Source organism: Mustela nigripes, chromosome 1 (assembly GCF_022355385.1).
Source record: "Mustela nigripes isolate SB6536 chromosome 1, MUSNIG.SB6536, whole genome shotgun sequence".
Taxonomy (NCBI): Eukaryota; Metazoa; Chordata; class Mammalia; order Carnivora; family Mustelidae; genus Mustela; species Mustela nigripes.
The window spans coordinates 53,612,408-53,634,109 of NC_081557.1; the positions used below are offsets into that span (position 1 = coordinate 53,612,408).

The window sequence follows — 21,702 nt, forward strand, 5'->3', positions numbered from 1 at the left end:
AAATAATTGAAAGCTGACTCCTTGAAGAGTATGTGCACACCCAGGTTCGCAGTAGCATTATTCACAACAACCAACAGGTGGAAACCACCAAGGTTATCTACTGATGGATGAAACAAACAAAATGTGGCATAAGCAGGCCATGAAGCAGGGTTCAGCTGTAAAAAGGAAGGATGTTCTGACACGTGCTCTAACATGGATGAACCTTACAGACAGTAACCTAAGTGAAAAAGCCACTCGCACAAAGACAAGGACTGTCTGGCTCCACTTATATGAGTTACCTAGAGAAGTCAAATTCATGCAGATGGTAGAAAGCAAGGTGTTGGGAAGTAGGGGAATGGGGAAACAGGGAGTTTTTAATGGGTGGGAGTTTCAGTTTGGCAAGATGAAGAGAGTTCATAACAACGTGAAAGTACTTAACACTATCTGACCTGACCTGTACACTTAAAGATAGCTCAGAGGATAAATTTTATGTTATTTCACCACAATTTTTTTTAAGAGGAAAAAAAATATTTAGAAGAAGAAAGGTATATTACATATAGGATTCGAACAATAAAAATAATAGCTCACCTCTCAACAGAAACAATAAAGGGCAGAGGATTATAGAATGACATCCTATAAAATGCCAAAAGAAAATAAAACCATCATTCCAGAATTTTATATCCAGCAAGATATCTTCCCAAAATGAAGGGTAGGTACACCTGGGTGGCATGGGTGGTTAAGCAACTGACTCTTGGTCTCCGTTCAGGTCGTGCTCTCAGGGTCGTGAGATCGAGTTCTGGGTTGTGCACACCCAGGTTCGCAGTAGCATTATACTGTGCTCAGTGGGGAATCTGCTTGAGACTCTCTCTCTGTCCCTCTCCCTCTGCCCGTGTCCCCCAGTGCATGCTCACTCTCTCTCAAATAAATCAATCTTTTAAAAAATGAAGGTGAAATACAGATATTTTCAGATAAATGAAAACTGGGAAAAAATGTCACAAGGGGACTCATATGGTAAAAAAATGATTAAGGGAGCTCGTCACACTGAAGAGGAAACCAGGTGAAAACCCCACTAGGCAATATTTAATATTTGCTTTCAACAGTCACATATTATAACGAACTGAGGCAGGAAAATTATGCAGATATTTACTATTTCTGCTGCTCTTCCCTCATTCCTGAAGGTTTGAGTTTCCTTCTGGTACTATTTTCCTTCAACGTGAAGAACTTCCATATCACTTCTTTAAATCAGATCTCTCGGAAATTTTCTTGATTTCCTCTCATTTGGAAAGCTCTTGATTTTGTTTTCATTCCCAAAGGATAATTCTTCAGGATATAAACTTAGGGGTTTTTCTTTTCTTTCCATTCATTTTTATGAAATATTGTTATAATACAGGCTTTTACATTTACATTTAAATTTAAAAATTTAAGATTGGAAGATGTTGCTTCCAACATCTAGGTTATGTTGGGTTTGGCATCTATGCTTTCGCTTGAGAACTGGTTACATTTTGAGGATTTTTGGATTATATAGCTTTAATATTGTGCTATTACATTGTGTAGATGCTGGGTTCTGTTATAATCCTCTGGAGAACGTCAAGGTTTCCGTTCTGCCAGCAATCACGGTGGTTAGATTCAGGCTGCAAGTCCCGTCTCTCCTCCAGTGTGTGGCGGGTACACACCTCAGCTCAGCTCACAGGGCCCTTGTTACGCTGGTCAGGTAGGTCCCACACGTGTGCAGTTCACAGTGAACCTGAGACTCGTGTGGTTTGAGACCCAGAAGCAGGAAATCCCTCCTCCAGCTCTCTTCACTCTGGGTACTCCACTCCCTTCCAGCTCCCAAAGGCCTCCTTTACTGGTTCCTCGACCAAGAAAGATGAGGTTTCTATCACATTTTCAGCTGTCTGCCCCGACGTGCTGCTAAGTGAGTGGGCCCCACCTCGGGGCAATTCCACAAGATACAGAGGATTCACCTCTATATGTTGCCATCTCTGCATATTGCTTCCCTTTATAAGTTGCCTCCTTTTATTTTTATAGAATCAAAACAATTACAGGGCAATTGTATTTTGTCCATAGTATCTACCTGTGATCAGTGGGAAGGGCAGCCTGGAGTGGGCTTCTGCCACCACGCATGGGCTGGCACTCCCCAGTGACTTTTTAGAGTCTTTCTCTCCTAATTTTCACCATCTCTTCACTATATATACAACCCCACCCTTAATACCACAGATTAAAGCAATCAACACACTTGATGTCTTTCCATGCAGTTAGCACCATTTTTGGGGGGGGGGTGGAGAGAGAGAGTGAGGGAATGCAACATAAGCAGGGGAGGGGCAAAGGGAGAGGGAGAGAGAACCCACACCCAGCATAGAGACCGAAGCAGGGCTTGATCTTATGAAGCTGAGACCACAATCTGAGCTGAAATCAAGAGTGGGATGCTCAACCGACTGAGCCTCTTGGGCGCCCCCTCTCCTAGCTCCTTTTAAGAGTTAAATCTCTTTCAGTTTCTGCCTGCTATGATTGCTCTTCAGTGCCTTCACACAGTTGTTTTTTTATATTGTGTCCAGAGTTTATAATTGTTAGAGTATGTTTAGTATCATGCAAACCACTCTAGTACTTCCAGAAATTATTATATGGTGTTTCTGGGCCAAAGAAAGCTTCCTTCCCACCCTCCATTATTCAGGAATTCTGTTAATATTGTTTGAACTTATTTTTCCCCCAAATCTCCAAGATCCTGCTCATCCCTCTACTGCACCCACACCCACACAAGGGAAAGCAAAGACACACAGAAAAGCACAGCTTGGTCAGGGCCCCACACTAAAGCTGCTTCCCCAACTGCAGATCAGTTCTGTCTCCCCTGCTCCATTCTCTCTCTATAACACAGATCTGTTCACATGCAGTTTATGTACCTATTACATGCCCTTGGTCCTGTCTTCAAAGTGCAGTAATATATTAGTATAAATATCCATACTACGAAGCAGAGAGTTCCAAACGCTGTCTGAGAGAGAGAGAGAATAAAAAGCAGCTGTGGGAATTCAGAGACATGGATTTCAGGCAAGTTAACAGAGGTTTTACCAGTGAGGAGGGGGTGCAGACAGTGGGCCCCAACTGCTAATTCAAGCAGAGACATTGTCATAGCTCTTCTCTGCTGCTCTTGCAGTGTCATGGGGGTGGAGGTGGTGGTAGCTGTTATGATTACATAAAGCCTTCTACTTGATGTGTGATCCACAGATGAGCTCTGGAATTTAGCAGGAAGGCAGGATCTCAGGACCCACTGCAGGCCTACTGAATCAGAATCCGCTTGTTAACCAGATTCCCAGAGATTTCCTATGCATTTTGAGGGTGAGAAGCATTCATAGAAAGTACACTTTCCAGAGAATGATGAGTTTAAGAACTCACCTTCTCTACTCTGAGCTGGGACACGAGAAGTAGAGGGAAGCGGTGCCCAAGAAGCACAAATGCCCCTATGCCCCTACATACTGAGGATAGGCTCCTGCCACTGTGCTCATCAGGAAGCCTTAGAAGGAGTTATTTCCATTCTGCAGATCAGGAAACAGAAACTCAAAGAGGTTGAGTAAGTGGCCCAAGATCACAAAGAAAGTGGCAGACCTGAATTTGGAGCCGTATCTGATGGACTCCAGAGCCTGTAAACAATTTTAGTCTCCCAGTGTGGGCAGGCACATGGGCTGGGAGCATCAGCATGTTTATGGCGCTGCCACGAACCCCTTCGGTGATCTGGGCTCTACATGTCTCCACTGATGGAGTCTGAACTAGTGAAAGTTCACGAACAAATGAATCCCATGGCATCAGGAAAATGGGATATTTGCGGCAACCTTAAGATAGAGTGCTGGGAGGGATACCTGGGTGGCTCAGTTGGTTGGGCAGCTGCCTTCGGCTCAGGTCATGATCCCGGCGTCCTGGGATCGAGTCCCATGTCGGGCTCCTTGCTCAGCAGGGAGCCTGCTTCTCCCTCTGCCTCTGCCTGCCTCTCTGTCTGCCTGTGCTCACTCTCTCTGACAAATAAATAAATAAAATCTTTAAAAAAAAAAAAAAAAGATAGAGTGCTGGGAGCATGTGTTGTGTGATGGTCCCAGAAGGAGGGTAACATGGCCTGGAGACGAGCAGCCCTTGGTTCCAGTCCTGCCTCTGTCGTGCGTTAGCAGGAGCCTCATTTTCTTCATCTATGAAATGGGTAGAAATGATCTCTACTGGCTCTCAGTGCATTTGGGTTCGAGTAAGGTTCTGCTTGAGAATGTTCTATAGTGTGATACACTAATACAGTCGGTTCTCTAATTGCCTTAGTTTTCAAAACACAAGTTAGATATTTCTAAATTAATTGAGAAACACATTTGTCATCTTCTGGCCATGCTTGGAACTGGGAACTGGCTCTGGCAAAGCCCGTCATCTTCGTGCTTTCATTCACCCTAACAAGGGGAATAAAAGGTAGTAAAAATACGTACAGGCTCCACATCTGGGAGAGCTAGTGGTGTTAGAACTACAGAGATTGTTATTCTAGAGCAGAGAGTCTTCGCTCTAGAACTTTCCGTGGTGATGAAATGTTTCCTTATCTGTGCTGTCTGCTAGGGTAGCCACTAGCCACATGTGGCAGCTGAGTGCTTGAAATGTGGCCAGTGCAACTGAGGAACTTCATTTTAAGTTTTATCTCATTTGAACCCATTCAGATTTAAATAGCCACGTATGTATAGTTTACTACCACACAGACCAGTGCAGCTTTAGAGCAAAAGTGAGAGATGGATATTTCAATATGGTGAGACTTTAGAGCTATCCTCTTATTGCCAACAAGCAAATGGAATGGTTTGTTTGTTTGTTTCCAATTCTGAAACTCTAGCCCCTAGTGTGTTTCTTCCCTCAGATTAAACGGAACATTTTTGTAGTGTGATTTTTGATAATGGGAGATTCCTCTAGGATCTAATTATCACTGTAGAGCAACATAATGGATGCCAGGACAATGTGAGGGTTCCCTCAGCAAAAGAGTGATGCTTTGCTAATAAATATGTCTGTTTGCCTGAGAAGAGAAAATATTTTACTCCCTTGTCTTGAAAATTCAAAGCAGTAGGACTGCAAGCCCTGGGTCCTGTGCTTGGGCGTCCGATCCCCCCCCCCCCCCCAGGCCCCGTGCTCACGGTGGTCTCCTACCTGGCGTTCTCAGCCCTCCGGCTGATGCACTGGTGCAAGTAGAGATACTCCTGAGGCGCGCTGGTGGACAAGGCGGGCTGCATGTGGTTGGACACCGGGGTTTCAAAGGTGAACAGGGTGGGCTGACTGGAGTGCGACGGGGCTGAGGACTTCCGTTCCCGGAGAAGGTGCTGACTGGAGCTGCTGAGCTCAGCTGGAGAGGAGCGGGGGCCGTGACTGGCGGAGGAGAGGTTTCTCAGGGAGTCTGAGGAACAAAAGAAGAAGCTCTGTGACTGAAAAGGGAAAGAAAGGTGTCCTCATCCCAAAGTGGGCTTCGGAGGAGGCAAAGATATTAAGAGCAGAGGCAATGATCCAGCAGCAGCCTTCTCTCCCCCTCACACACCTGCTCCTTCTCTGCCTCCAGGAGAGGAGGGCTGTGGCCTCCTGGTGGAAAAGGAGATGCCCTGTCCCTCAGGGCTGCTCCTGGAGTCGCCTGGAGGCTGCTCCCTGTCACAACCTTGAGGGTGTTCAGCTCCCAGGAGGTGTGGCTGCCCAGGGTGCACAGAGTGAGTGTGACTCTGGCCCTCACACCTTTGGGGCAGTAAGTGCCACTTCTTTCCTCCTCTCTGGAGGCTCCTGCCGTCATCACCTCCATCAAAGTGAAGACCAGCTTTGTTAGATGAGCTTGGCTTCCTGAAGACTCATTAAGTCAGAGCCTGGACTGTGCCTTACTACATTAGTGATAAAAGCACAAATGTAGTTGGAGCAGACAGTCCCATAAGACTGGTCCCAGGTCCTCCTGACTGTCCTTCCAAGCCCTCTTGAGGACAACAATGGTCCCCATTCCCCAACTCTTGTGCCTGCTGCTCTGAGTTGATTGGTCTTTTTCCCCTTAACTCTCATTTTAAACTCCCCCTGTGCTGTGCTAGAAAAGAAGCAGGGTATTAAAGTCAGATCATAGCTGAGAGTGCTACCCACCCCTCAAGCCAAGGGCATTACTCATTTGGCTGCTTCTCCAGGCTCGTCCTAGTTCCTGAGCCTAACACACAAGGCCTTTGACAGTCTCACCTACTTCCTGCTTTTCTCCTCCCGGACCCGAGGCATTCGGAAGCTTCATCAGTCCCCAGGCACATCAGCCCCTTTTATGATTCTTATGGGCTTCTGCTGTTCCTTCCGCCTGGATTTCACTTCTCCTCTACTGGCACTCGTACGCAGACTTTAAGACCCTACACGGATATCATATTCTCTCTGAAACCTTCCTGGATGCAGTCCTTTTTGGCTGCCAATAGCACTTGGCCCGTGCTTCATTATATCCACTGTCCTTCTGCCTCCTTGCCTAGCCCATGAGTCTCTAAGACAGCAACTGATGTAGTTATGCCTACAGTCCCAGGATTTACCCAATAAAGGCCAGGCACACAGAAAGTTCTTCGTCTGCGTTTGTGGAAGAAGCGAATATATTCATTTGTCATACAATAATTCCACTGTGAAACTTCTTGTTCAAGAGAAATAAAGGTTTAAAGATGTAATTTCTGGCGATGTGACAGCTGGTGGGGTGTGATGGCTCAGTGCTGGTGGTGGTGGCTTGCTAGGGCTATTCCAGTCTTTTCTGAGGGGGCATACTCTGTTTCTACTCCCCGTTATCTGACCTATTTTAGAAGCCTCCTCGTGGCCCCAGGCAGGATCACCAGCTCATTAGTGCTCTATCGGATTAATTACTTTCCAGGCTTCACTGATGCTAGGCAGAACCACTTCTGCCAGCGTCCAGCAGAGAAAGCCATGGGCCTCTGGGAAACACTGTTCCATCAACAGCTATATTGACCTCCGCAATGAATTCCCTTTACAGGTCTTGTAGTGAACTGGATGTTTGTTAACAGAATCAATGGCTTCATTACTCCATTAGATTTGCAAGACGAACTCTCTAATGGCAGAGGGGGGAGGTTTATGCTCAGTGATGGGGTAGCCATGGCGTCAGGGGCGAACACAGCTGCTGCTTGAGAAGACACAGGGAAGGCACAAAGAGAAAGCCTCAGGGGGTATTTCTACCTTTCCTGTGGTCTTTTTGGACCCCTCCACCCCTTCAGTGGGGGCCTTTTTCAGGGTTCCACCCCAGACCCTCCTATAGCTTGGCTCTCTCAGGAGACTCCCCTGGGGTCGTCTTCTCCAGCCAGGTGATGACAACTCTCAGAAATCAGGCTTTAGCTCAGTTCTCTATCCAGAGCTCTCGTCCTATCACCCCCTGCCTGCTGGGCACCTCCATTCAGGTGTCCCACCTGCAGGTCAAGCTCCATGGTCCTCCTCCTGTGTTCTCCCTTCCCGTGAAGTACATCAACGTCACCATCCAGTTGGTTCGGAGCCAGAAACCTAGGCATTATGTAGGAGCCTGCTTCTCAACAACCACACCATGTTGTTATGTCACTGCCTGGCTTCAGATTCTTCAGTGGATCCCTGTTACCCTCAGGATGCCTACGGAGCTCTCTCTTCTTAAAACCATTGTCCTGTTTATTTCCTCAACTTTGTTTCTGACCAGTCCTTCTTGTGTTTCAAACAGAGTTTTAGGAAGACAGTAACTGTTCTCTCTTGTCACTCCATACATTCGGCTGTAAACTCAGTGAGGGCAGGTTCTATCTCTTCTTACACAGTTTCATCCCTGGCATCAAGCCCAGCGTGTGACCCAACTCCATTAAATACATGCTGATTAATTAAAAAAAAGTGAAGTACATAGCATGAGGTCATGCTCATTCCATACCACTCACTGATTCCCCACTGCTTTCAGCATTAAGTCCTGGTTCCCAAGTCCAACAAGAAAGGCCATTCTGTCACAATCTACTTATCTTTCCTGTCACCCCACACATCCGACGTGCCCCCTGCACATGCTTTGGGTTGTGGGTCTGTATAAAAGAGGAGTGACCTATTCTCACAGCCGGGGCCCTGTGGCCTAGACTATTTACTTGCAGAGAAATCATTTCTCCTCTCTGAGTCTTGGTTTCCTTATTTACAAGTTAACAGAGGATGGTCACAAGGATGAAATGCATAAAGAGTCAAGACAATTTGGCATGATATAAGTCCTCAAAATGTGTACTGGGCATTTCTGTAATCCTGGTGCCTAAAATAGTCTCAGCTCACTGTGGGTAATGAATATATAGTTGCTGAATGAATAAAAGAATTTTCACTAGCACCAAACCAAATATGCTTGTTTCTGCTAATAAGATGATGTAGGGGTTATACTGAGTTGGGCTCACTCGGAATTCCATTCTATCAAGATAAACCATGTCCATGAAATCAGTCAGCTCCATAATGATCTGCAGTTTCAGAAAAATTCTTTCAAAGCTGTTTTGGTGCTAAACCTTGCCAAAATCTCACTTCTCCTTGCTACTTTAAAAGATTTCTACCTGAATGTAGGTGACTATTCCTTAGGGTTTATACTGGATTGAATAGGGTCCCCCAAAACCCATGTCTACATGGAACCTCAGAATGTGACCTTGTTCGAAAATAGGGTCTTTCCAGATCTAATTAGTTAACATGAGGCCATAAGGATTAGGGCAGGTGCTAATTCACTGATGGATATACTTATAAGAAGAGCAAACAGAGACAGAGACATATGGGGAGAGAAGACCGTGTGATGACTGAGGCAGAGCCCAGTTAAACAACGTGATGTAGCTACGTAACGGCATATTAGTCAGCCATCTAATGAATGAAGTGCTGCTACATGCTACACCATGAGTGAATCTTCTATGCTAAGTGGAAGAAGCGACTGATAAAATGTTACAGACTGTAATGATTTTATTTATGTGAAATGTCTAGAATCAGCACATCCATAAAAAGGGCAAGTAGACTAGTGGTTGTCCGGAGATGGGGGTGGGATGGAGGAGTGGAAATGGGGAGTGACTGCTAATGAGTTTGGGGTTTCTATCTGACGTAATGAAACATTCCAACATTAGATGGTGGTGATGGGTACACAACCTTGTGAATATACTAAAAAAACAATGACTTGTACACTTTAAATGGGTGATACATGATAAGTGAATTTAAAAACATACACACACATGCATAAACACTTCTGCAAAGTATGAAGTCTGTGCAAGAGATGAATGGTCTAATTAAATACATCTGACCTTTAGTTCATTTCCTCTCTAAAGAGAATGCTGAACACTCAGCAAATACCAAGTCCTTCCTAAAGTAGATTGAGTAAGAGACATTGTCCCTTTTCTACCTTTAGTTCTCTGCACCTCCTCCAACCCCACCATTCAGGGCATGGCTCCACAGTCATAGCAAGGCAGTGGGAATTTTAGCAAAACAAAATAGCAAGAACTCGTTGGGGTCAAAAGACCCAAGGTGTAAAAGGCGAATGAGATACTGGTGTGAAAACAAATGTGCACGTTCACACAAAACGTGCATAGGATTTGTTTTTATTGCCTTGGTACCTCGTGAGGGAAGAAAAGAATGAAAAAGGACATTACGCGATGTGTGGCTGGGCTGTTTTTGGTATGTGGCCATAAGGCTGTTGTAATGATGTGTCTTGGGTCATTAGGAAGCACAGTTATACAGCAAGAAAAAGGACATTTCCAGACTTCTGGCCTGGGCTTCCACCTCCAAGTCTAGACTAAAGATAATGCCAGAAAATGCTTGAGTCAAATTTGTTTTCTTTTAAACAGGGTTTTATTTTTTCCTCTTCTCCCTGGCTTCTTTTTAGGGCCCTAAAAATCACTCCCCTTCCTTTCCACAATCACCCCTGGGAACCCTGCCCAGCACACAAACACTCCGCCCACCTTCTTGCAAAACTCTAGAACAGGAAAGCTCTGAAGGATTTCAGTAGAGTGGCCCGGCAGCCCAGCCCAGCCAGCAACTGGCTGGTGATAACAGGAGCAGGAAAGGGGCGGTTGGCGGGAGTTTCTGGAAAAGATGACTGGCCAAATAATGACTGGTTCCCTTATCTCAGTGCCCTTTTTATCTTTATCCTTCTCCCCTCACCCCCGCCCCCCAAATCCCCACCCCAAGCCTCAGTGGGTGTCAGAACCCATGAAGACCAAAGCACATGCTAGAGCCAGGGCTGGATTCAAAGCCTGCTTCTGCTAACTGCTTGCTTTATGGCCTTGGACAGTTTACGTAAACCTCTTCTATCTTTGCGTGTTCAACCGGGAAAATACATAATTTTCCAGGGCTGCTGCAAAGTTTGAGATCGTACATAAAGCATTTAACATAAATGCATAAAAGCATTTAGCATAAATGCTTTAACATAATGTACATAAGTACAAAAAGCATTTAACATAGCACCTCCATTCTTACTGCTTCTATTCTTTTTTTTTTTTTTAAGATTTTATTTAATTATTTGACAGAGAGAGAGAGAGACCACAAGTAGGCAGAGAGCAAGAGGGGAAGCAGGCTCCCTGCTGAGCAGAGAGCCCGATGTGGGACTTGATCCCAGGACCCTGAGATCATGAGATCATGACCCGCGCCGAAGGCAGAGGCTTAACCCACTGAGCCACCCAAGCGCACCCTTACTGCTTCTATTCTTTAGTATACATGGAACTGCTGAGAACTCGAAATCAGCCAAGAGGTATGGAGTTGCTTCCCAACCAACAGTGAATGCTTGGAAGGAAGGTTACGTTGTCTGTTTTAGTTCCAACTATAAGCCATACCATGTTATATGTGGAAGGAGAACAAAAGGACAATATGGAATATAATAATCATAGCTGCCATTTATTAAGCACCTACTATGTACCTCTAGTCTACTCTATGAGGCAGATATTATTTCCATTTTCCCCCTTCTTTTTGGATGAAGAAACTGAAGCTCAGAAAAGTTAATAATGAGCTCTGGGGTCACACAGCTGGAAAGTGGCAGAGCCTGTGTGAATGAAACAGATCTCACTCTCTTCCAAAGCCATTTCTTCTCATCCATGCAGAAAAGAGTTTCCACAAGATCCCTATGTGGTAAACGGTATTAGCTTTTTGAGAAGCAGAGTCCAATAACAGCATGGGGGGGTGGTCTGTCTGGGCCAAGCTCTGCTGTCAATTGGCTGAATGACCTTGGGAATGCCATTTCACCTTCCTGGCCCTAGTTTTCTCTATTCAAAAAAGAAAGAACTCAGATGAGATTGAGGATACACATCAAAGCCATCTCTGGGAAATATAAGAGCTGTTAAGACCTAATGAGTCATATTTACACAGGGATTTAGATAAGATCCCCTGGTTTGGCTCTGGTTCTTAATCCCAGGCCAGAGGTAGAAAGGTTGGGGTCAACTGAAGAGTCAGGGGCAAAGCAAGCCTGAAAAGCCAAGTGAAAAAACAAATTCTTCCAAAAATCGTATTTTGGAGCATCGTATTTTGGAAACCACCCTGTTCTCACTGGTTTTTCATATCATCTACCTACAGCCAACTTCAAAGGGTACAACATGTAACGGGAAGAGCCCTGACGGGGGTTCAGAAACATGGGTTCTGACACCATCCTACTACAGGATGCAAAACTTTTACTTTCTCCGCACCTTTTTTCATGCTGTCAAACGCCAAAGAGAACACCCACCTTACAAGGTTCTTTTGGGGATCTGATGAGATGGAATATGGGTAAACAGTAATTACTAAATACTCAGTAAATGGTTGTTGGCTTGACACCCAGAAGTGGAACAGTGGTAACATGCTAAGGGTTCCAACAGACAGAAGACGGCTGATGAAAGACTTTTGAAAACAGAAGGGTGTAGGATTCTCTGGGGTAAGCGGTCCCTGCAGACAGCTGAGCAAGAAACAAGGACCAGAGGGTGTAGAGTTCCAAAAACAAATGCATGCTGACAAGGGCTGAGGGCAAGACTGAATCGAGAGCTCCAGGTCATTTTAACTCACAATCACGAGTAATCATTGAAAACTGAATACTCCTCAAAATTGTCAGAAACACATCATAATTAGAGGAATTTAAAGCAAATTTAAAGCCAAATACAAAATAGCTTCACTCGACACAATAACGCACATAATATGACAACTGGAAGGGGCCCTGGAGTCTATCTGCTCACTTATCACTGTTCTCCGTCCCACACTCCCAAAGCTTCTTTGTTTCCAGTTGGAGAAACTGTGACCCAGAAAGGTGAGGCTACTTGTCCAAGGCCACAAAGCAGGTCAGACCTCAAACCTGGGATATGAATTCAGATCTCCTAGTGTGGGGATCCTTCCACCACCCCACAGGAAAGATACGTCTGTATTAATCAGTGTGAACGAAGCTGGAGTCTCTGTAATCTGTGGGGGAGGGGAGGGGCAATCAAGTCAGGGGATCTGGCTGGCAGGGCTGTTCTTTTGTTATGAGTTTATTATGTTACATTTGTATGGTAAGTAAACATTCACTGGATCAAACTACTAAAGATTAGTATAAATAATTCCCCAAGCTCAAAAATACATCTCTTAGTGTTTATAGAAACTATAAAGCAGAGGAAGAAAAAAGGAGGGGGCATAGACAGGCAGTAAAATGAGACCCTGGGAGACCTTTGAGGGACTAGACTGTCCATGCATCACCCTTCCGGGGAAGGATCTGAGAAAGAACAGCAACCACCCCCCCACCCCACTCCACCCCACCCCCGCCCAGGGCTCTGAGAGCCAAGTCAGAGAACATCCTGACCTTGACACAGAGGATCTCTCAGTATACTTTAGCAGAAATCGATTTGGTGAAGGGTACAGGGAAAAGAGAGTGACTGTAGCTGAGAGGCATGTCACCGTCTCTGGTCACACACCCTTACATAACCTCTGCTGCCCCAGGGCCCCTCACGTTAGAGCAAATGCCAGCCTTTCCCTGAGGTCTCCAGTGAGAATGAATCACGACTTCCTCGAAACCTTTCACGGTACCTCGTCCTGTGGCTTAGTTCACGAGTCTGTCACATGGAAGGGGATGGTGAGCAGGCAGAAGCCAGGATCTGGCCCATCTCTGTCTCTCTGACAGCATTTAGCACAATGCTCTGTACCTAGCAAAGGTCTGGTTGGGAACAAGGTGTTCAATAAACATACCACGGAGGTTGGTTATTCTTCCTAGGGTTAGAAGAACGAAGGGGGAGCTCCAGGATCCAAATGCAAACTGTTCCTGGAGGCTGGGAGGAGCTGTTACCACTTGGTGAGGTCTTCCGCCTTGTGTGTGTATCTGTTTTAGGTCAGCGAGCCTATGCTGAACCATGCATTGTCCTGCTGGTTTTAGAAAGAGCAGTCCCCAGTTTTGTTCTCCCCTTACCTGCCACACCTACGGCACACCTTAGTTGTGTCAGACCTCACTCCTGCTCCCTTGAGTGGGGCTGAGCGGGCCGGGGGTCCCCCACAAGGAGTTAATTCTTAGTTGGAATGAGTACTCTCGTCACTGACTTAGGGTCATGAGCACGGACTGTAGGTACTCTGCGAGGAACTGCAGGCCCAACAGAAAGAATGGGTCTTGCCCTTACTCTGTGGGTTTATACTGTACTTAGAAAACCCGTATTTCTCGGGCAGCACTTCTCCCTTCCCCTGAGGAACTCTGGGAACCTAACCATGTCCCATAGGAATCAATCCATCCAGGGGCACCATAAGCTCACACAGCAATGATGTCTTTGACTCTTAAGACCTTCCCACAGAAATAGCAACAATATATCACTATATTTTTAAGCTAACCAGCTTTAACAAGAGGTGAACTTCCCCAGCCTTTTTTTTTTTTTTTTTTTTTTTTTACAATGACTTCCATTTAAGAGACAACTGGCAAACGGTGTGAACATGACTGTCAGAGGCTCTAACGGAAGGAGTTCATCAGGAATCATCAGTGGGGCGCCTGGCTGGCCCAGTCAGAAGAGCCTGCGACTCTTGATCTCTGGGTTATGAGTTCCAGCCCCACACTGGGTGCAGAGATTGCTTAAGAATGAGATCTTAAAAAAAAAAAAAAAAAAAAAAAAGACTCATCAGCAGTGGCAAAAATCACCAGCAAAATACCTGCACGTGTTCAGCTCTGGGTGGGGGGATGGGGCTCTCAGAGCCCGGCTTGCTGAAGGAATCACAAGATCTGAGCATTACATGAAGCCCAGCTCCGGCTGTGGGAGAGGTAGTATGGCAGGGAGAATGAACGCGGACTTTGAAATCTGAATCTCTGCTCACTAGCTGTGGAACCCAAGGATGGTATGTGAATCTAAGATTCACATCTTGTATCTGATGTGAAACAGCAGCCTGAAGGGCCTGTCTTAGGGAGCAGAGAGACGCCACAGTCCCTGCACAGCAGTGCCCCACGGAAGGAAGTGTTCCCTCAGCTCTCCATCATGGGAGGCGGCCTGATGTTGGAGAACAGTGCTGGAAGGCTTTGTGCTCACAGACCCTCCAGGTTTGATCAGAGCCAAGACTGGTGCCAGAAAGGGCAGAAGGCCTTGGCTGGCCTTTGTGTGGTGACTGGAAGACCCCAGAGGCAAAGAGCCTGGCAGGACCATCTCGTAACCGGCAGCTCTTAGCTGCTCTCTCTAGTCCTGGAGTCCCAACGGGCTCCTGGCTTATTGTGTGTAGCTTTCCTACTCCTCTTGCAGCCTTGTGTCTTGGTGCCTCAGCAACTCTAGGCTTTCTCTGCTGGCACCCCAAAAGAAGTGCTGTCTTTTCTACACCTCTAGAAAGGCCAATACCTGAGACCATGTGCACATGTGTCTCAGAAGGCCTGCTGAGGTGTATTATTACACTAGAACGGGGGTGGCAAACTGTGGACCGTAAGTCAAACTGGATCCGCTGGCTATCTTCATAAATAAAGTTTTATTGGGATACAGCTATGCGTACTCACTTACATACTGTTTACGGTTGCTTATCTGCCATGGGAGTATTTGTGAGAGAAGAGAAGGGTGAAACCTACAATATTTACTATCTGGCCTTTTATAGAGGAAGTTTGCCAATCCCTGGACTAGAGGTTCTCATTCTGGTTTGTGTAATCACATCCTCTTTCAAAATATTACCATCTAATTTAAGTTCATCTTTAAGGAGATAGAGGCTGAAACCAAAACTGATGAATCCCAAACTTATGCTTTGAAAAAATCAAGAGGAGGGGCGCCTGGGTGGCTCAGTTGGTTGAACATCTGACCCTTGATTTCAGCTCAGGTCATAATCTCAGGGTTGTGAGATTGAGCCCCGAGTCGGGCTCCACACTAGGTGTGGAGCTTGCTTAAGATTCTCTCTCTTGGAGCACGTGCATGGCCCAGACAGCATCGAGCTTGTGGCTGTGGCTCAGGTCATGATCTCATGGGTCATGGGATCAAGCCCTGTGTCAGACTCCACATTTCATGGAGGAGAGTCTGCTTGGGATTCTCTCCCTCTCCCTTTTCCCCTCTCGCCACTCATGCATGCTCTCTCTAAAATAAATAAATACATCTTTAAAAAAAACTCCCTCTCCCTTTCCCTCTGCACCCCTCTACCTCTTCCCACAACTGAAAAAGAAAAAATCAAGAGAAGAAATCGTAAGAAAAGCCAGTTTGGAGATTGGCGATTGCATTAGTGTTATTATAGAAATCATATTCTTTTTCATTTTAGTACAGCTTGGTCACAAACAACATGCTAATTACTGCCTAGCTTATAGAATTAAAAGGTTCAAGAGAGTAACACGATAAACTTGTATCGAACCAGGCTTGGAAAGAAATCACCGGATTGTTCTTGCTGACCCTTAATGATTTATTCTTCTACCATATCACAGATGCACAGTTCTAGAAGTGACTAAGAGATCATTCAGTTCTGTATTTTATTTTACTGATAAGAAATCTAAGGTCCAGAGAGACCAAGTGATTTTCACCAGTGACTGATTGGTGTAGGCCTGAGCAAAGTGTCAGTCTCTTGTTTTTCAGTTCAGTGTTTTTCCTAGTAACACATCAAATCGGAAGAACAATAAACATTATAAGCTCAAGGGGTCTTTTCTACTTCTAAGGAGAGTGAAAAAAGCTTTCATCTAGTAATCTAACGTTGTTCCCGGAAGTCCTCAAAAAAGTCCAACATTATGTCTGAAAAGGATCAGAACTATTATTGACATATTCTTTGATACAACATTCATGTTTTCATATGCGTATATAGTACCTTCTCATTTGCTTTGGTATAATTAATACAAAAAATTGCCGGAATTATGAGAAAGATTGGTCTGAATCTACAGACCAATTTGGAGAGAAATAGCATAGTAACAATATTGAATGTTCTATTTTACCACATGATATCTCTCTCCCTTTGTTGGGTTTTCTTGAATTTCTCTGGCAACGTTTTGCCATTGTCTGTACAGAGATCGTGTATGTTTCTTGTTAAATTGATTGTTTAATTTTTTGTAAAAGAAATTTTTATTTTTATTTTCCAATTGTAGGCTGTTCTCAATAACTTTGACATTTATAATGGCCCTGAAAAGTTGGCAGGATGGTGATCTTTCCAGATTCATTTCACATAAGAGGAGACTAAGACTCAGAGAAGTAAAATGGCTTACTCAGCGTTATACAGCTCTTAGGCAATGCCCAAATCAGGCCTCAAACTCAAGTCTTTTTCACACCACGTTGAAGGATGATCTTATTGTGCAGTCAATGTGAGGGTAAGGGAGCAGCATATACTTATAAATTATAAGTGCTACACAAATATCCAGTGGAATGAAAAAAAAAAAAAAGAAAGAAAGAAAACCATTTTTTTTTATTTTTATTTTTATTTTTTTTTTTTTAAAGATTTTATTTATTTATTTGACAGAGAGAAAGCACAAGCAGATGGAGAGGCAGGCAGAGAGACAGAGAGAGGGAAGCAGGCTCCCTGCTGAGCAGAGAGCCCGATATGGGACTTGATCCCAGGACCCTGAGATCATGACCTGAGCCGAAGGCAGCGGCTTAACCCACTGAGCCACCCAGGCGCCCAAGAAAACCATTTTAATATGACTAATAAGGAGACCAAGGCCCAGAGAGGCCTTTCTTGATCACGTGACCTAACCGGATTTCTAGTCACTCCTTATCACGTTACTTTGTCTTCTCTTTATCAAAGTGCTTACTGCTACCACTTAAACATTTTGATTTTCCTCTGTCTCTTCCCACTTGACTGTCAGCTCCTTGAAGAATGTGAACCTCACCTGTTCTGTTCGCCACTGATGGTTCGGTGAGTTAGCTATAAAACTCTGCCTCTCCAGCTCTTCATGTGAGCAGCATCCCTGACAGCCCCAGCTGGTGGCCTTCTGCATCCCTCCACTCCCCACGGCTGTTCTCATGCAGTGTTGAAGGAACGGCAGGAGTACTAATACAGGCCTGTTCCTATGAGACGTGGGGCTCCCTTCATGGCAGACCTTGGCTCGAGAACCTTCACTGATCTGGCAGAAACTGTCCTTGAACGGCACCATGGTCTAATCCTCCTCCCTGCCTTCTTTCTGTCACAGGTGTCAGCCCTGCACCCCACTGCAGGCTTTGCCCCTCTCTGGCACCTTCCCATGATCCCTCACAAGAGTCCCACCCAATAAATCTCTTACAGGTCTTTGCTCGCAGCTGCTTCTCAGAGAAACTGAGCTCACACTCTCGGGGTCTAAAAACTGCTTGATGAACAAACGGTTGGCCCAGGTTCATACTGCAAGCAAAACCACAGACCCAGAATTAGAACCCAGGTCTCTGGTCCCTCTGTCCACAGCCTTTTCATACTCAGATCGCCAATCATCTGAGAAATATGTCTGTGGTGCCTCTGTCCAGGAGGCCACTGCTCTGATGAATTCAAGGGGAAGATGTACTCACTAATGGCCGAGCCCCACAGCTGGCCTCTCAGCTCTGTTTATAATTATGTGGACTCTAGTGGGCGGAAGAACATCTGTCCTAGATTCAGATGAAACTGAAGTGATGGCTTAGGTCAGGGAAGAAAATCTGGCTTATGTTTAAATTAAAAGCAGCAAGAACTCTGTGTGATGGCCTCTCAAAGGAGTCTAAGGAGAGTACCCACAGATGGCAGAGCTAAAGACGGTCATCGCGAGCAAAGGCAGCGGCAAGGCTTTCCCAGGTCTTTGGGCTAAAGACCTAGTATGGGGACCGTGAGGACTGGAGGCAAGAACTCCGTCTAGACTTTCAGGATATGGTTTAGTAGTCAAGAGCTTGGATGCTGGGACCAGACCGTCTGGGTCGGAATCTCAGCTCCTGTACTTACTAGTAAGTTAGTTAACTTCTCTGTGCCCTGGTTTCCTCCTCTGTAAAATGAGAAGAATCATAGGGATTTACCTCTTAGGATCATAGGAGTGAAGATGGGCAAAATGCGTAGACTACTGCCTTGAACACAGTAAGCTCTATGTAAATATTAGCTTTTACAATTAGCAGTGTAGTACATTTAAAAAGACACCTTTGTTTCTGAGCACCTCAATAAATTAAGTATAACGTATTTCAAACCAAGGAAGTCAGCAAGGTTTACTTCATAAACATACTAATCACATACTAATCACTAAAAAAAAGTTCTTGAGTTTGGGTAAAATCAAGATGGGGTTACTTCAGAGGTTTCAGTTTGGGGGGTAGATGAATCACATGGTCCATCTACTCAAAGTGCCACGAGATCACTGGGAAGGCAGTGACAATTTACGGGGCACACATCTAAGTGATAGTCAATGTGCACTTGTCATGTACCAAACACTATGCTATATAACTGAAGTGGGCCCTTATCTAATCTTCATAATGATCTCGTGAAGTACGTCTCATTTCTCTTTTACTGATGCAGAAATTGAGGCTCTGAAAAGTAAATTAACTCACCCATGTTAAGATTGAACTCATCAATGTTGTGGGTTCGTGTAATTACATGATGTCAAGACCTATGCTCTTTGTACTAAACCAGCCTTCTAAACCAGTATATATATAAAAGCACTTTATAAATCATATGGCCTTGTGTAAATTCAAGATGGTATCACCATCAACATCGTCTGGAACACTAGCAGGAAGCCAAGAAAGCAGGTGCCAATTCTAGCCTTGTCGGTTAGCTGTACAATCTTGAGCAAATTAGCTCCCCTCCCCTGACCTCTGGATATGCCGTTATTTGAGGAGTCTGGAACTAAATCTTCTCTCAGGGCATTTCAAGACCTCATATTCTAGAATTTTCTCATTCTATGTAATCTATTCCCTTCTCTGTCTTGGATGAGTGTTTTGGCTAATATGATTCACCAGCCTTGAAGAATTTTGTTCACTGACTTCATCCACAAAAGAGCTAAGGAGGTGGGGAACAAAAGCAAACAATAAACAAATGATAGATACATAAAATGGAGTTTAGGTCATTGGTACACCCTGTCTCTTCAGCCTAGTTAGTACATCATTCATCTTGATTTTTTTTTCCCCTGATTTTTGTTGACCGTTGTACTTTACAGCACGGTTTCCATAAAGGGAATTTTATTCTCTGTGTCCTGTGAATATGGTTAGAATGTTTCTGAAGCTTCCTTTTTCTCCTCCTCAACAGTAAATTTCTCAAAATAACAGTATTTACAAATGAGCTGGAACTTTTCAAACGTAATTGTGTGTAACTATTTACAAAGTCATAACCAAACCCAGCAACTAAATCATTTGATGTGTCTACACATGTGTCTCCAGAATGTGGCATCAGAAAGATAAAAGAAAGAGTCGCTTCTCATCCTGAAGTCTCTCACACATCCCCTCCCCACCATTCCCAAACTTTGTATTCTGGCCTCAAAGAACCAGATTCCAGCTCCTCAAGCCTCTGGGAACTTGAAGAGCAGCCCCTGGAGAAGGCAAAAGAAACCTGACTTCTGTGGGGAACGCTGTGTTAATCAACCTGACCGTGGCGGTCACTTCACAACGTATGCCAACAGCAAGTGATCACTAGGTATGATTCAAATATAGACAGTTTGCCTGTTACATCTCAGTAAAGGCGTAAGGGAATCCTGGTATGTATAATTCTATTTATGTAAAAAGAGAGAGCGAGAGGGAGAGAGAGAAATGTTAATTAACTGAAAAAATCCTGTATTGACTTGTTTTATCTGAAGTTCATTAAAACTTCAGTCTCTATCACTGGCCAGATGGGGGCATGATACTGAAGTTAAATTCAGAAATTAAAAAAAAAAATTTTTTTTCCATAGTTGAGGTTAACCTCAGAGTTTTTTTACTATCTGCTAAACATATCTTGGCATAGAGCCAGGCATGGTTCAGTTAAAAGCAGGTGAGTTCTGGTGAAAACTGGGGGGCCTGAGACTGGGAACTAGACACAGAGGAGGCAGACAGTCACCGGGAAGAGGTCCAAAAGTAGTTTGGAGGAAAGAACATAAAGAACATGGCAAGGCTCAAGAGTCCACAGAGAACTCATAATCCATGGCTCATGATTCTCCCTGGCACCTGTCCCTAGAATAGGACCTGGCTGACTGAGAGAACAGAAAGAGAAGCTGGGCATCGCCTAGAAATGTGGACAGTTGAGTTGGTGCGGAGGAGGAAGCAGGGCCCAAAAAGCAGAAGCAGATCTTCCTCGGAAATTCAGGCAGGCGGACCACTGGTAACCCAGCAATCTGTCTCTGGGCAGTGAGGCTCCAGCCATTGGGTTAAGGGTTTGGGTAAGACTGTGGTCTCTCAGAGGAGGTCAGTAAAACAGGATGGGATCCGGTCCTAGATGGAATTAGAGACTACAGGCAGGCTAACAGGCAAGTAACTTAAGAGCTGGAGAAGCAGGCAAAGTCCCAGGGTTAACCCTAGCTTACACACAACATTACGGTGAGAACTGAGTGAAAGGACCACGAATCTCAGAGCTCCGACTTTACGCTGGGGGGCTGTGGGGTCCTGAACTTGCAGGAAGAGTTCAAAGGCCATGAGTATGGACACAGAGGCTGAGGATCATGTGGTTCTGACACCAGCATCCCCTCTAGATCACGGTTTCCCAGACTCTTCTGTTTTACGAATGAGTGAAAGCAGTGCCTCTTTGTAGATTTTTAAGACCAACACATAGGACTAACACTTTTTAATTATGTCGGATATGAAAAAACCATTATTTACCATGATAGTCATTTCTCTCTCTCACACACACACACACACGAATACTTTAACAGAAGTATGCACCCCATGAAGGGAAGTTTTAAAATCTGACTACATTTAGTTTTACGAAACTGAGTACATCTTCCTCATGTTTTTCCTGTTTGTTGTTGTAGGAGAATGATTTCCACAGCGCAGCACTGATCTGCATTCCCTCTTTTGAAAAAATCTGCAGCAGACCAATATTTCCCTCCTGTGTTCAGCCTTCCCTGGTTATTGTGGGAGAGGGGGAGGGCAGGCCCTCCGGGTCCGGCTCCAGCTGGCAGCACCTCTCTCTCCCCTACACTCTTCCAGGTGGGTTCCCTCCCATCTGTCTCATATGTTACATTCTATATGCAATATAGTTAACAAGCCATGCAAAGAAAAAAAGGTTGAAAATTACCATGTTGTCCTCAAACCTTAGTGTATAGTTGAAAAAATAGAGATCAACACACTGAATCAGTACCAAAGCTGAAATTTAAAACCAGGACTTTGATTCCTAGTTCAGATCCTAGAGAGAGATGACCATACCTACTGATTTTGTTAAGCTGGGAATCGTACCCAGAGCTGTACAGAAGAGGATGTTTAATCAGAATCAAGATTTCCCGGGGCACCTGGGTGTCTCAGTGGGTTAAGCCACTGCCTTCGGCTCAGGTCATGATCTCAGGGTCCTGGGATAGAGCCCTGC

The 21,702-nt window shown here is 44.9% G+C and overlaps 1 protein-coding gene across 1 annotated transcript in view; it reads right to left on the reverse strand.

Moving 5' to 3' along the window:
- Nucleotides 1-21,702, reverse strand: part of GAB2 (GRB2 associated binding protein 2) — a 187,972-nt gene that overhangs the window by 20,838 nt on the left and 145,432 nt on the right. The window contains exon 3 of the mRNA XM_059411796.1: nt 5,125-5,368. Within this exon, the coding sequence (XP_059267779.1) occupies nt 5,125-5,368 (244 nt within the window). The remainder of the gene's footprint in view (nt 1-5,124; nt 5,369-21,702) is intronic.